Source organism: Pipra filicauda, unplaced genomic scaffold (genome assembly GCF_003945595.2).
Source record: "Pipra filicauda isolate LSUMZ 115617 unplaced genomic scaffold, ASM394559v2 scaffold79_size2787110_pilon, whole genome shotgun sequence".
NCBI classification, from domain to species: Eukaryota; Metazoa; Chordata; class Aves; order Passeriformes; family Pipridae; genus Pipra; species Pipra filicauda.
In genome coordinates, this window is record NW_024104975.1 from 2,567,391 (window position 1) to 2,583,819 (window position 16,429).

A 16,429-nucleotide genomic window follows, 5' to 3' on the forward strand; every position below is an offset into this window, starting at 1 on the left:
GATAAAGACACCGATGGATCTGATTGCCCCTGCCTGGCCTCCTCTAGGACCTTCCCTCACCTTGCCCAAAGCCCAGGACCACATCAGCCTCCAGGGCCATCAGTCCCTGTCCCCGTGCCACCACACTGGGGCTGGTTTCCAGCTGTCCTGCCTGGCCATGGGCCCCGCTACGCCAGTCCTGACACCCAGGCTGACACTCTGGCCCAGCCTTGGCCTGTCCCCATGCCCCAGTGCCTGGGGTTGTGGCTAGCCCAGAAGCCATCAGCTACCTGGCCCATGGCTGGGCTGGTGGGATGGAATGGAATGGGCTGCCAGGCCCTGCCTGCTGCTCCAGGGGGATTCCCTGTGGTTCCTGGTGCCTGGCCCTGAGGGACCACTAGCTTTGCAGTGCCATGCTCTGGCTTCTCCTAGGCAGCTTCTGGCCCTTCCGTTCACCTTTTTCAAGAACGGGCCTGCAGATGGGGGAGCTAAGAGTATATTTATAAATCTACAGATAGCCCCAGGCTAGGGAGGTCTGTGAACTCTAGATCAGAATTTAAATTCAGAAGAGAAAAACACAGGTAGCTACATGCAATAAGACACACCTTGTATGGCAGAAAAATGGGAATACTGTGCAATTATTCCACTTTACTTTGCATTTATAGAGTTGTCTGGAATATTTTATCTATCAAGAAAGAAGTAGACAAACACAATTATTCACAGGATAGTAAGGAAAATGCAAGGTTTAGAAACATGACTTGTTTTGAAAGAATGATGGTACACAATTGCTTATCTTAGTTAAAACCACAAGTGGTTTAAGATGTAAAAAAGAACAACAATCAATAGTTCTGACCACATCAGTATTGAAAAGTGATGGCATCTAGCAGCTTAAAGTGACTGGCAACTTTTCACCCCCTGGAGATAATTAATGAATGTTGCTTTTTCACATACTAAAACCGGTTAATGTATTAAAAGTATCACCGACGTGCACATCCACAATTATAAACATAAACCTAAGAACAGACATTCAAAATCCTGTATGCCCTGAGGCTAGAGAAACTGAGCAGTTTTAATCCATTAAAATGCCTTATGCTCTGATTCTAATAAACAAATAGGAAACAAAAATGACTCTTACATATGCAGTACATTGCAGATTTATTTTTCCTAGCGCTTTTTCAAAGACCCCTGCAGGTTACTAGTAATTTAAACACGGCGAAAATCGACAAGCATCTTTTTCCACTGTTACAGACACTCCCTCTAGTGACAGCCATGGTTGCTCATTTAATACCTATCATCTTAAGCACTGCAAGGTTCAGAATTCCATTGTTTTTCTGGTGCTTTCTGAAAAAGTAACTTTATTATCATCTGCCAGATTTGATGAGGTATCCTGGTTATCTTTGCACCGTTTATATGGTTTATACACAAATCAGATAAAACACAACAGGTTCTAACAAAGAAGCAATTAGCTCTAATTGGTGTTCCACATAGATTACCAGATATCAACAGCTACATCTTGTAATATCTGCATGAAAAAATGTTCAAAGTGGGAAAATTAATCAGTAAAGAGTAGAATAAAAGACTTGGTGGGTTTTTTTTTCTGATTAATCAACATGTTTTGCCATTCTAGACACTTGCAAGATATGCCCGTGCCTACCTCTTTCTATTTCAGTATCTCAAATAATTTCTGGCCTGTCAGAAAAAAATACATTAGACACACTGCTTTGACACAGCATCATTCATCAGATCAAGTGTTTGAATAGCTATAGGAAAGAATTTTATTCTAGGTTCTTGAAGATTCATGTCTTCAAGAATATAAAAAAATTGTCTTCAATGTGAAAAACAGGTAGTTACGGAGTTTTATGGTTGTGGGATATTGAGGAATTCTTGTGCTTTTCCTTTTGCTTTATTTCATGAAAAAGCCATGAAAAACTGCAAAAATTGGAATACTCAGTTGGCTGAAGGCTAAATAGGACGTACTGCTGTGTAAAGCCTTATAAAGCCTGAGGTTGTCAATTGTAAGAGTGCCCAGAGAGAAGAGCAAGATGAAACTCTCTTAAGCAATTAGTTAAGGTAAGAACTATGACAGCTGTTTTCAGGAAGGTATATTTATCTACAGAATCACAAAGTCAGAGTCACAGAATCACTGAGTTTGGAAGGGCCCCTGAAGGTCAGCTGGCCCAAGCCCCTGCTCTAGCAGAGTCATCTAGAGCTGGTGGCCCAGAACTATGTCCAGACAACTTTTCACTATTTCCAAGGATGTAGATTTCACAACCTCTTTGTGCAACCTGTGCCATTGTTTGGTCACCCTCACAACTGAAAAGTGTTTCCTGACGTTCAGATGGAAATTACTGTTCAATTTGTGCTCGCTGCCACTTGCTTTGTCACTGGACATAATTTTATTTAAACCCTCCCTTCAGGTATTTATAGACATTGATGAGATCCTTCAAGCCTTCTGTTCTCCAGGCTAGATAGCCCCAGCTGTCTCAGCTTTTTCTCATGGGAGATAAAGCTCTTAATTATCTTAGTGACCCTCAGCATATTAGTAGCTACCTCAGCATCTGTGGGTGCAAACGCACCAGAGCCTATGGACTTATATCTCTATTTTTTTTCCTTCAGGCTTACATTGCCTGTGCTTCTTCATCTAAAGTCAGGTTTCTAGTCATCTTTGACTTCATTCTGCTCTGCCTGCATCTCTTGCATAGGCATCCATGCTCAGAAATTACTTCCATCAAAAATTTATTTGCCCTTATAATTCAGACTTCAGACTAATCTTGCACTTTTTTTGACTTGGGTCATGGCACATACCTGCTTTGATATGGAGAACAGCATGTTTAATAGAAGAGTTTGACTGTTTATTACAACGATCATAAATCAAAACTGGATTTTAAGCTCACTGACTTAGGTGACAATTCATCTATTACAGAGTGCTTCTTCTTTTGTGTGTCTATGATACCTGTTCATAAAAGAACTCATTTTCTGAGTCCACTAAATGATGAATCTGTAAGTCTTGTGAAAGAAATAGCTAAACAATCTCCTGAAAGCTACATGAATAATGACTTGTCATGGATAAAAAGTAGTATAGCATGAAAAGATGCCACTAGTAACAAATAAAAGAATTAAAACATTTAAATTTAAGCCTAGAACAATGAAATTGTTTTAGAAAAAGTTATAGTACTTTTAGATTTTCCACCTTTATGGCTTGTATTCTCAGACTCACTACACATTTATTTAAATATATGCAGTAACGTAATGGCTCATAATAATCTTTCCTTTTTTTTTTTTTTTTTTAAAGAAAAGGTCTTAGTCAAGATCTAGACTTGTATTAGTCAAGGGGCACAACAGCATTAATCAAGCAGTACTAACCTTAAGTAGTAAACCCATGCTGGTCTCTCTAAATGCAAGCACTGCCAAGTTACTGTCTCAACACAGCACTTCAGATAACAGAATGCTGGCATTTACATGTTTTTGAATTCATATAATAAAAAGAGAGTTTTCTGTTCTTGTAAAATTAAAAAACTTCTTTATAAATCTCTCTAGTATAGTAGTTTGTTATGCACAGTTAAATAATTTCTCAGACATACTCATTCCAAACTGAAGAGATGTTCTGTAGCAATTTTATGCACTTATATTTAACATCCTTATGACAAAAGTAAACAAACAAAAAATAATTGTGGTACTGTTCATCCTCAAAAAAGAGAATTAGAGAAATATGAAGATACTTGTTAAAATGCTAAAGGGGGCAGACAAGGGATCTACTTTATATGTCCCATGGTGAATCTTTAAGGTCACCAAACTGCAAGTGCATATCTAATAAATAACACTCCAGGAAGGGCATAAGAAAGCCAATGTTGTTAACACTAGGATAAGGTCAGTTAGCAAAATCAAAGAATCATACTTCAAAAAGTTAATGTCATGTTTTAGACAAGAACACAAAGTTTTCTTTCAAATGCTAGCAGGCTAAATGTAAAATACTGTAAAACAAGCTCAAAAGCAGCAGAGGAACAACTTGCGAAAAACAGAAACTAACAATCCCATTTCAAATGCAACAAAACAAGGAATGCTGCCAGAGTCTATAAGACTAGTAGATAAATCAGAATATACAAGGAGCATGTAGAGAAGATAAAGCCATAACCCCAGACTGAATGGCCAAATTGAAGACCAGGTTTATATTCAGGGATGAAAAATAACTCAAAATCTTACTTATGTTCCTATTTGACTTCTCACATCGATGCTAATATTTAACAAGATAGGGAAAAAAAATAAGTGCACACAAATCTTGCAGGGTTCTCCCTACTCTAAAAGTGAGTTGTAGCAAAAAAAACCCAAACCCTATTATGCAAAAACCCTAGTTCACACATGGAAATCAAAATAAATGCACAGGCAGAGATAGACTTTACAACGAGCTGACATAAGTAGTCATTGCACCATGGTGGCCAAATGGACCATCAGGGTGCTTTTTTATGTTCCTATTTGAACATCGTGACAAATATGTGCACACAAATCTTAGGGTTCTCCCTACTCTAAAGTGAGTTGTAGCAAAAAAAACCCAAACCCTAATGCACCCATCTAGTCTGGAAATCAAAATGCACAGGGAATAGACTTTACCGAGCTGACAGTTCATTGCACTGGTAAATTAGTAACCTTCTCTGTTGGGAGTGGTGGGATTTTGATGGTTTGGATCTTTTTCAGCAAAGACATACACAATACAGGAATCTTGGCAAACATGCCTGCTTACATGCTTTCTGTAACAGTCTTTAGTATCTCACTTTTTGTACCACGCACGTCTCAGCTTGATGAGGATGAGAAAGCTGCATATTAATCATCGACATAAGCCTTTTTTCATATGCTTATGTGAAAGAGTTACAATATTTGTGTAATGCTACAGCTGATAATATAGCTGTGTGCATACAGCTGTCTGAAGCACTGGAAGCATCTGCTTCCTTCTGTTACAACATTAAACCAATATAGACATAGATAGCATGTGCTGTTTGCTGCCTATCTACTTTCTCAGTTGGTATATGCATGGTTAGCATGGTCTTTGGACCCAGTGGATGTGCTCAGTATGTCCGCCTCAGGTGTTGGCATCAGTTTCCACTGGAACACTGTGTTTGTAGCAAGCCAGATGTGCTCACACTCAGCATAGATGCAAATACACTTCTCGTATATGTACCAGTCACATCCAGGACCTATTCCTTACCCCCTCATCTGCTCTGTGATGACCTTAGAGAGGCTACTAGGGCAGGAAAAGACATTTGCTCATGGATGAATTCTGTTGAGTCTGTGGAGCACCAAGCCTACTGCCAGGTGCAAAACTGAGAGAAAATCCCCCAGAGAGCTCAGGAAAATTCAGGGGCTGTCTCCCAGAGACCACCATAAGCAGGAGACTTAAGCATAAGACTGAATAGAAGCCCTGACCCTCACCCTGCAGTTAGACCTGTCAACACAAACTGATCATGCTGCAGTTTGCAGAGGAAAGGCCGGGACAATGGCCAGGCACTGGAAGCCAGAGAAGACTTAATTCTTTGCTAATTATTCACTAATGCTTCAGTTCACATTGAAGCAAAGTTTATCATTAAATTCCTGTTCTGTGCCTCACTTCTCTTCAGCTAAGATGAGGATAATGCCTCTTAAGCATGACCAGAAAGACACAAAGGCCAGCAGTGATTGCCTGGGCTGCTGGTGGATGCTGCCAGTGTGGAGGGCCTGGCTTACTCCTGAAGTGTGTTGTAATCATATGCCATTCAAGCACGCCTGATTTATTGTGAGCAAACGAAACAGTCCTGCAAGACAGGAATGAAGGTGGATAGTATGGATTGTCATCCATGCCTTATTAATGTACTCAAAGGCCAGTGGTCACTGCCTGGAATGGATCCCAGAGGCAATACACACACACGTATTAAAAAACCCAACGCATTGCGTTTACTCTGGGCTTGAGTGCTCATCTACAGGTGAATTGCATTCAAACATCCCAGTGATTCTGAGACTACTGCAAGTTCTGCCCAAGTTTCAGAGGCCTGGATGACATTACCGGTGATCACTCAGAACTCTTTATCCCTTTTCTCTCTTCAAGGCCAGCACTCCAATATTTGGCCGTTTTTACTGCACAGAAGGGTAATGGATACAACATCTGGGAACAGGGAGATGCGTGGCCTAACGAAACAAGAAAAAGTCAAGAAGCAGGAACGGAGATGCCTCCCGAGTAAGAACCATCTGCTCTCAGTAGCTCACACGCCTTTTCCCAGCTGATCAGCCAGGTGCCGCCTCCTCGGAGCTGGAACAGCCTCGCCTGCTTTGCCAGGGCAACAACTTTTGTTTCTGCTCTCCGCGATCGTTTATGTGACGTGTTTGTAAACACCAGCGCGTATTTGGTAAAGGTTTAGAGTTTAACAACTTTAATAAACGCCACGACAGGTCCTCCACTACCGCCACTCATCCCCCGCGCAGGCCCTCCGGTCTCCCCGCAGGGCGAGGTCCGCCCTTCCCTCTCCGCGCTGCCGGCGCCGCCGCCGCAAAGCCTCTCGGGCGCTGGAGTCCTGCACCCCGCCTGTCCCACGGCGGGGCTGCGCCTTCTGGACTCCCTGTCCCACGGAGCCTTGCGAGGAACCCGGCGCCCGGACGGCGGCTGCGGCAGCGGGCAGCAGGGCGGCTAGTTCAAGTTGCCATAGCGGCGAGGTGAGACGGGCGGGAGGTGCTCGGGAAGCGGGGCGGCCTCGCCTCGGGGCGCCGTGCGGTGAGAGCCGGGGGCGCGGGACGGACAGAGTCGGGACTGCGGCCAGGGCGGCTGTGCGGGACGGGGCTGTGCGGGACGGGGCTGTGCGGGACGGGGCTGTGCGGGACGGGGCTGTGCGGGACGGGGCTGTGCGGGACGGGGCTGTGTGGGACGGGGCTGTGGGGGACGGGGCTGTGGGGGACGGGGCTGTGTGGGACGGGGCTGTGGGGGACGGGGCTGTGCGGGACGGGGCTGTGCGGGTGCGGAGCGCCGCGGGAGGGCGGGCGCGGGTTGGAGCGGCGCCGGGCGGGAGCGGCGGCGAGAGGCGCGGGGAGCGAGGCCGCGGGGGCTCCTCGGGACAGCCCGGGACAGCCCGCGGGCCTGGCGGGGTCCCGGCTGCCGGCGTGCCCGGAGCCGTGCTGGAGTGCCCCGCGGCCCCAAGGCCGTGGTGCTGAGGAGTGGAGCGCGGTGTCACAAACTGATAATAAAATGTGGTACAGATGCCTGAAAGCACGATGGCGAACTGTCACCATGTGGGATCGTCTTCCTGGCTTTTTGAAAACTCCTCCTGTCTCAAATTGAAGGAAAGGGCCTTTCAGGTGTTAGCTATAAGTCTTAGCTATAAGGCTTCAAACCTACCTTTAACAGTAGGTCAGTTACCTAGTGATATATTAGTCTGTGTAGAGCTGGACAAATAAAAACACTTGAGGAGTAATCAGGTGACTTTATCTGTGGTTTCCCCGAGCTGGAGAACTTGCTGTTGAGACGATCAGGTCTGCTTCGTGTTTGTTTTACCCTGAGAGCCCTCAGTGAAAATGAAATGCCCTATTTTCTACAGGAAAGGAAAGTATCAAGTATCAATGCTTTTCATCAGTTCAAGAAAAGTTATGATCTGTTTGGGTAGAACTAAAACCCAATAAGTTGTATGATTATGTGGTAAAATTAGTCAAGGTTTTTGGAAAAAGTGATAAGCTTTTTTTTTTGTTTAAATTAATAGGCAATGTGCATATGGAACATCTGTACAAATTTCTATTCCTTTATGATTTTTTTTTAAATCTAAAATGAAACTTCTGTATTTCCTTTTAAAATGAGGATGTTGCTTTATATGAAACAGAACTGCATCAACTTAAAAGTACTTGTGGTTCCTTTTAGGTTGCTCATGAGAATAAAAAGGAATGCTACTTAATCACAAATAGTAAGTTTTCTTGAGACAAAATGTCCTCCTTGTTCAGTGCTTTCTTTTATGTTTACCTTGCTTACTGGCCTTTCTTCAGTGCTTTACCTAGTAAGTATCTTAATGAACCTATTTTTGGTCAGCTGAAAATGAACCAGTTAATCTTTCCTGTTGTAAATCTTCATTTCCCTTTTTTTTTTCTCTAGTGTCTACTTTTCAGTAGTTGGGGCTCTTATGGTTGAGTCAACTTGTTTGTTGGTTTTTGTAATTTTTTTTTAAACCAAATTATGGTAAAAAATCAGTATTATTCCATGTTGTTATTTCTACCAGTGTTTTATTTGAAAATATCCCGTATTTCCTGTTTCCCAGTGTTTAGTATTTATGCTTACTCAGCATCATTAAGACTTCATTGCAGCTGACTAGAGTGAGAGGCACTGGAATAGTGAATTCTGATACTGTCAGAAAAATGTGCTTTAGTGACATAAGAAGATGGAAGATGAGATAAATTCACCACTTCAGAAAATGTAAGGAATACTGGTGTACTTGAGCATAGACCGAGCATGTTGATTTACTCTTCCTTCATGTTTGAAAGGTTTCTATGCAAGTCCAGGGGGACAGAAATATACAACCTTTTAAAAACTAAATATAAGGATCTGGAAAAAGTTGCCTCCATATAAAATACAATATAAACTTTGGATCCATCCATGGTTTCTTTTGGAAATTTCAGCTCTAATGGCTAGAAGAATGACACCTTTATTTTCTTTTTGGTGGTGTTGTTGACTACAGGACTAAAAGGGTTTCAAGAGTATGGCAGTCTGTTTCCTCTTCCCTTAAGTAGCCTCAGACTGTCTCCCAACACAGGATATTAACACAGATTTTGTGAATGTGATTCCATGACCTTTAGGCAAACTGCTGCAATGTGTAGTAGTCTAAGAAAATATTTCTATCTAACCTACTGTTTGAGGATTGTTATTTTAATCAGTTACTATGTGACTTTACTATACTAGGCATAACTGTTTGCATTTCCCTCCTCTATCTTGCCATACTTGAGACTTATCAGTCTCCATTCTGTCCTTACAAGCTGTATTTCTACTGCCTCAAGTAATTTTTGAAGTCAAGTGAAGTGCCTCAGCATCAATATAGTAATCTGGGTTATGTCAAATTAACATTGGAGAATAGAAAGAATATTTCACAATTCACAACATTACCCTTATTTTTACAACTTGTGTGGTGTTAGCTTTTTCTTTCTAGAAGATGACGCTGTCGATGCGTATTCAACTAGAAGCTTTCCCCTCCGTACCTCTTTCTTCTACCAACTTCAGTTTTTCTAGCTGTATTTGTCCAGTGCAGCTGTATTTGTGTCAGCTGCAGACTTAATCAACTTATTATATTACACTATCAGGTCACTTAATGAAAAGATACAGTGGATTCACTCTAGGTTCTTGCTTGATACCTCTGCGATTTGACAATTTCTGTTAACTGCTCTATGAGTTCTGATACTTATCCAGTTTTAGGAAAGCTTGCTTAGTTCGTTTTACTTCAGCTTACTTTTGTGATTGTCATGTGTGTTCAAGACTTAAAGAAAAAAAAATGACCTCTACTGCTTCTTCCCTGTTTAACAAATTTACTCATTACCAGATTGATTTATTTGATATCAACACATACACTGTTATTGTAAGTTTTTTGAGAACAGATCTTTTGTTGGAAACTTAAAATAGCCCATTTTAATTTTTTCCACTTATTTAAATTGATTAATCTATAACTTCCTGGCCACAGTTTTCTTTCCTTTCCCTTCTATTTAAAACACTCCCTTCTTCCGTAATATTTCTGGTTCTCCTTGAGTCATTAAGATACTGATTCCTAGACTTGCTTAAGACAGTTACTTGGGGTTATTTGTCTTAGCTGGCCCTGGGCAACCTGAATAGAGCTTAGCAATAGTATGAGGTAAAGGGGAATGGCTCTGCAGACTCGAACAATTGATAAAGCATTGATATCTCCACTGTATGTTCTGGGGGGAGAATTTGCTTGGGGCCATGATCTTGCCATGGGTACTGAACACTTGGAAGTATTGAGAGTGCATCTTTTGATTTAATTTGCTCCTAAGGGGCTCTGCCTTTTGCTTTGTGATGTGAATGAAGATAATAACTAAGGAGCAGTTGGAAGGTCTGCTTCAAAAATACATCCTGCTGACCCAAATTAGTAGTCTGTGGAAATGTAGTCTGAGTCTATGAAGTTACTTTGGAATTATTGTGCAAGACTGTTCAGTTACAATGAGGATTTAACATACATTACTTTTTCTGGTCTTCCTACCTAGATTGCAAAGATACTAATGGCAAATTCATCCAGTGATTCAGACAACTTTCTTACGGGTCGAACAGGAAGACGGCTGCCTTTGAGAGCATCCTACAACAGAGCTCAGAACTATGGTGCTGAAGCAGTTACAGAGAAGATCCATACTTTAGCAAGCACTTTACAGGTTGTTTACAAAACACAGTTTTAAAGTATTTATAGAGTCTGCATTTCTGTGACGTAGGACCAAATTTTCATTTCTAAAGGTGTGGAGTATACTGTATAGATGAGAAACCTTGCTTTCCGTGCAAACCAAAAAGGTTTTGGAACATTGTACTGCTTTTGAGCTGAAAGCGTGTAGCTTGTTACACTTTTATACAGCTGTTATTTCAGACAGTAATAGAATGTTGTTAGAAACAATTACATTTTGGGTAATACCTTTATAACGTTAGCAAAGTGAATAAGGCCAAATAAGATTTTTCAGATTCTCACAAAAGGCAATAAATTTTTAGCAGAAATTTCCAGCCCTGTCTTGGTTGCCTTGTACTGTGTAAAATTTCCAAATTTCTGATAAAGTAAATATGTAGGTAGTCAATTCCTTCATCATAGAGCTTACATTTCAAATATCTTCTAGATGTGGAACAGTACAGTAAGAAGCATTATTTCTAAACTTGTAAGACATACATACCTGAGCAAGAAAGAGTGTTCATCTAATTCCTGCTGCTTCAGTGGACGCAGTGGAGGGAATATCTGAATCTGTTTGGCAAGTGGGAGGAGACACTTAGCTATCCTGACAGCATTATTACTTGAGAAGTCATTCCCATTCTTCTCTAGCTGACAGTTCTGAATACCCAAAGTGGGTGGGCATATGTTTTATCCCTTATTGCTTGGCCAGGAATATTTTTTCCCTTTAATATACAGGAAGAGAAAAATCAATAAACCTCAAAACTTCTTAGGTGGAAAATAAACATCAATCTAGAAAAAGAAATGAGTTAATAAGAATGTAATCTGAATATTTTTAAATATTTGGTATTCTTTGGTATTCTGATTCTGTCTAACCTCTTTCTAGGTGCTCTTCTGAAATTCTGATTTTAAGCTAATTGCTTTTTGTTGACTGCTTTTCAGCAGATCTGCTATCTGATCCAGCTGTTCATCTGATCAGAAAGTGCTCATGCAGGCACCTTACCTAGTGTGTTCCTCTTAAAAAACTTGTTATTTCTTAGTTAACTAATTTTGTTCTATAGGCAGGTAAAATTAAGATCTTTGGGTTAAAAAGGTTTTACTACAGAGTTGCTGAAACTTGAAAAAGTTTTTATTTGAAGCTGAGGCCTTACTGTTATACTGAAATTATAGTGTGGGTGTTTTTTTTTTTTTCTTCTTCCCTTTAGCCATGCTGTACCGCTTCACATTGTGGTTACTTGAATAGGATTTTGAATGCATAGACCATTTAAAAAGCACTTGTCTTATCAATTTAATCTGAGAAACCAAGAATAATAAAGGCAACAGTAAAGTTTGATTAGAGGAGGTTTCTGTTTTGACTTTTTTCTAAAACTTTTTTATTTAAGGATACCAACAGAAATCTGAGACATGTTGACCATTTGCTAGGACAGTACAGAGAATATAACAAGGAACAAACCGAAGCAATAACAACGGTGAGCAACTTTCAATTTATCTTAACTTCTTCAGTCTTTTCCATTAATAAAATTTATAGCTGAAAACTTAGTAGTAATGGACAGAATATATAAGGAGTTAAGTAGCTGTAAACAGAACCTTTTCATATTTATTTGAGCAATCTAAATCAAAATATAGTAATGTGTTATATAATGGAACTTGCTGACAGGTTTTGTAGCTTCAGTATTTTTCTGGTTTATGAGCACCCAACAGATTGTTATGTTATGGTACTATGCCAAGCACAAGATGGATAGCTAAAATGGAGTATTGGTGGAGCAAGAGAGGTTTAAAACTTGATTACAAACAAACTGTAGCTTGTGCTTCCTTGAAACAGACACATATGAAATGTAGGAATATTTTACATATGAAGGTAGAGAGAAAGAGTGAAGAAGGCTTGCTTTCCTCAGAGAAAGAGATCCAACATGGTGTGTATAATTCTACGAGAGTAAAGCATCAATTTAACCATTGTGTATAAGCTTCTCTTAGAAAGAGAACCTTCAGAAACTGATGTTTTATGGATTGTCAAATAAAGGTGTGACAAAGCAAGTGGCTAAGAACCAAAGTCAGCAAATACAATTGTAGAAAATGAGATGCAAGTTTGAAAAATGAAGAATTTATTTACAACTATAGTTACTTCTGTATTCTTAAGTTGGCAATGGTTGCCTTTTCCTGGAAGTAAAACTACTAAAAGTAGGGATTGCTGTAAAGCCGCTTAGGGAAATTTGATAGCCATATGTAAAATTGATTCCAGGTGTAGGGCTGGTAGAACAATTCCAGTAAAAAATAATTTGAAGTTATTTTCTGGATTTTGCAGGGCTCTTATTGAGCATTGCTGGCAAATAGGTCTTATTTTGGTTGCAGGAGACAAACTTTTCTTTTGGGTTTTCATTATGGTGCACCATGTGCACCATTGGGTTTAAGAAACTTGATATTTGAAGCTACCAATGTTGGAAACATGTTTTGCTATAATTATGATACAGGAATATGATATATGAGATGTTGAAGAAAAGTTATTATTAATTCATAGCTGTACTTGGCTTAAAAATAATTTCGATTCTCTTAATGACTTTTAAAATAAATACTATTTTCCAGTTTTTGTAAGAAATGAGTCTGTGTTCATATTTCAATAAATTATAACTTTTCTGCAGTTAAAAGAAACACTGGAACAATCTATAGGTCAGTTAAGGAGCCAGCGACTAACACGAAACTCTGGAATGAGAAGTGCATCTCTCTCAAGCTTATATCCTAGTGATCTGGATGGAGAAGGACCGTCAGGTAAAATACTTAAACTGCTGGAATATACTTAAATTATGTCATATAGCTGTGGTATAGAAAGAAGAAATTAAGAATAAAAATGTGTAAGAGATAGGGCCATGAAAAGTCATCATTGATTACTTTAAAGAAATTCAGTTTAGAAATTTGGGAGACCTGCATTAATTTACACAGTTGTTTATTTGGTAAATTCTTCTAGCTTTCTGTTACATAGTATTTTCTGCTGATATCCCGAGATATCTAAATGAAACATTGATTCTTTCAGCTGAGAAGATTCTATGTCCACTGCATGAGTTTTAGGTACATACAAGTTAAAGCTAAAGCCAAAAGATATGGCAGCTTCTGAAGCTTGCTTCATAGCAAAAATGGGAATTTAAATTTTAAATACATGAGTTTATGGATGTATAGATGAAATTATGTAAGGCTCAGTGAAAAAGGAAAAAACAGAACCAATTTATCAACTACAGAAAAGTAGGTTTTTTTCTTGTTTGCCTCTGAAAATTCATTGTATTTTAAGAAAAGGTGTGTTTGGGAGGAGTATTCCTCCCAGAACTAGTGTTTAATGTATTTTAGTAGAAAGCTCTATAACTTTCATTCCTATGTAAAAGCTGTGAAGTACAGCAGTTTGAAGCTCTAATAGATTCACATAAAGGAAAAGTCGTTGCTAGCGCAAATAAAATTTGAGGAAACAACTTCTTACTCCTTGGAGAAACAAAGGAAACCTCTTTCTGGAATACATGTATGTCATAGGTAAGAAATGTTTAAATGAAGAAGAATCCTGAGAAGAGCTAAGAGGCGTATGCTTGTGCATATTATTTAATTTAATAGTTTTTTTCTGTAATGTGGCCTATAAAGATATTGGCAAGAGGAAACACGCATTTTTCTTGAAGCAAAATGAAAAATTTCCAGTACAAAGTTTTGTCTTCCTACTTATTTTTTTTTATCTCTTATCTCATAAAGGGAACCGCCACTTCCTGCCTACTTCTCCTCTCAGGGATTACGGAGACTCACAGGGCAATAAACATCGAAGGTCTAGATCTGCGAGTGTGCGATTTGTCAATGAGACAGATAATTGGGACCAGGTACAGAGTACTAATGGGAATTGTTTCCCCAAATAGGCAATCTGTCCCCTTTTATTCCCATTCTGATTCCTTCTAGCTAAGGTAATTTTGAAAATGTGCTGAGTTTTTTCAAAGTCTCCTAGGTCAGGTTGAAATTTCTGATTAATCACACAGGGGACGTGGTAGAGCCCATGTCTGAATGTTCAGGGTAGGCAGCTGGGTTGTGGAAGATCCAGGTTTAAATCTTAGGCACAAAACAAATGGATATTATAAATCAGGGTTTTGCATAACAATGGTCCTGGCCATGGAACTGTTGACAGCAATAGGTTGGTTTATGATGGATTAATTGTCACTTTTTATCCCATGAAGAATGGATGACCTGTTACTTTTTTTATTTGTTCCCTTAAAACTTTGACTATAAATTGGGAGCCTGCTGAATGAGGGAAACAGGAGGTTTTACAGAGGAAAATAGGCATGTGTTTTTGTTTTTGTTTTTTTCAAGCTCTGAAAGAAAGAGTATGTAAAGTCTTGGGCAAGGTAAAATACCTATTCTTGGTGTTTCAGTAGTTCCTGAAGACATCACAGGATGTCTTCATCCTGTGAAGACAGGATCAATTTCATATGTCATCTGCTTGTTCACTTTCAATTTCATATGTCATCTATTTATAGTGACATATATAGCTGGGCAGAACTTTGTTTCACCTATACTAGCATTTGTTAGCACGAAGGGTGTCTCTCCTGACTTCACCTGTTCAGATCTTTCTACTTGCTTTGCATTAGGTTTAAAAGTGGGTGCAATGTCCAACCTCTGAACCACAGAAAAAAAACATAGTTGGGAAACTTGGTTTAGCAAATAAGTTACTGAAAGTTAAACTTCAATGAGAATGTGTTGTGAAGGGTTGAATAAAAGTGTGCAAACCTCATCCAGGCTCAGCTATAATTAATGGAATTTTATTATTTTGTATTTTATTTTTATCTGCTTTATTTTAGAAAGCGTGTATATATATATTATGTATGTATATATACGTAGATATTTTGGAATATCACAGCAAAAAAGGGTTTCTAAGCCTTGGATTAACTTGTGTATTTTAATTTACAGCTGCATTCTTTCCATCAGTCTCTTCGAGATCTCAGCAGTGAACAAGTTCGCCTAGGAGATGACATCAGTCGGGAGCTTTCAAGGAGAAATCGGTATAAACAGAATATAACTCCGTGTGAAGGATAGTGTGGAAAATAATTCTTAAACCCTTCTTTATTTCAAAAAATAACTTTGGGGAGAGTGAGGGATTGCACAACGTGTAGATGAAAGCAGTATTATCAACTGCTTAATTTATGTCATTTTTTGCAGTATTTTTAAGTGTAGATATCACCCGTCAATTCCAGTTTGTATAGTATATGTTGATTTCCTCACGTTTTTTAATATATGGAGAAATCAACTAGGACTTGGGAATTTCTTTTATTACAACTTTACTCCTTATTTGTTCTTGGTACTGGAGTCCCTTGAGGGCAAGCTCTCATGCAGCCCATAAAGTACATACTTTCTCAACATATGGTGCTTTATTGAATAGGAATAACAGGAATTAGACTTAATTCCTAGTAGGAAACTACTGTTCAGAAGGACTGTGTAGATGTGTCCATAATTTTTTACTTGTTGACCTGATACCTAGCTGATGCTAGATGCTCTGTTGCTTTACTTGAGGAACGGAAATGCTTTTTATCATGAATTTTCCACTTGAGGCTTGTCTCTAATTATGCTAGGAATTTAGAGGCTGTAGAAAAAACTGAGGTAGCATAAAATTCCAGGAGGTTGTTGCTGCTTAAAATTATTATGGTTATTTAGTTTTTGCACTGTAGAATATTGCTTTACTTGTATTTTTCTATGAAGGACTGATGCTGAATTAAGAAAGACTCTAGAAGAATTGTCTGAAAAGCTCACTGAGTCCCAAAGACAAGAAACGGTGAGTGTGACTAATATGAAAAGATTATTTCTATTTAGTATTCTAAGCAGAATGTGGGCTTCTAGTTTAATGTGTGTGTTGGTAATCGGTATCACATATTGGTATGTATATCTGAACATGATGTTATTAAGGCTACTATAGGTTGTTGTGATATTACCTTTCCATAGTGAAATCAGCAAGACAAGTTTTATATTTCAGGTACTTGTTTCAAGTAAAAGTGGGTGTATGTTATGGATTTTTCTGTTTCAATATTCACAGCCTTGGAGAGAGCTGCTTTTTAACTTTGAACATCGATTTGAATGCTGTTATACTTGTT

The 16,429-nt window shown here is 39.2% G+C and overlaps 1 protein-coding gene across 1 annotated transcript in view; it reads left to right on the plus strand.

Annotated features, from left to right (window-relative positions):
* Positions 1–6,666: 6,666 nt before the first annotated feature.
* Positions 6,667–16,429, plus strand: part of CEP128 (centrosomal protein 128) — a 116,853-nt gene continuing 107,090 nt past the window's right edge. Inside the window, exons 1-8 of the mRNA XM_039390023.1 lie at positions 6,667–6,709; positions 7,841–7,883; positions 10,177–10,338; positions 11,717–11,803; positions 12,971–13,097; positions 14,055–14,176; positions 15,255–15,346; positions 16,041–16,113. Of these exons, the coding sequence (XP_039245957.1) occupies positions 10,192–10,338; positions 11,717–11,803; positions 12,971–13,097; positions 14,055–14,176; positions 15,255–15,346; positions 16,041–16,113 (648 nt within the window). The 5' untranslated portion in view covers positions 6,667–6,709; positions 7,841–7,883; positions 10,177–10,191. The remainder of the gene's footprint in view (positions 6,710–7,840; positions 7,884–10,176; positions 10,339–11,716; positions 11,804–12,970; positions 13,098–14,054; positions 14,177–15,254; positions 15,347–16,040; positions 16,114–16,429) is intronic.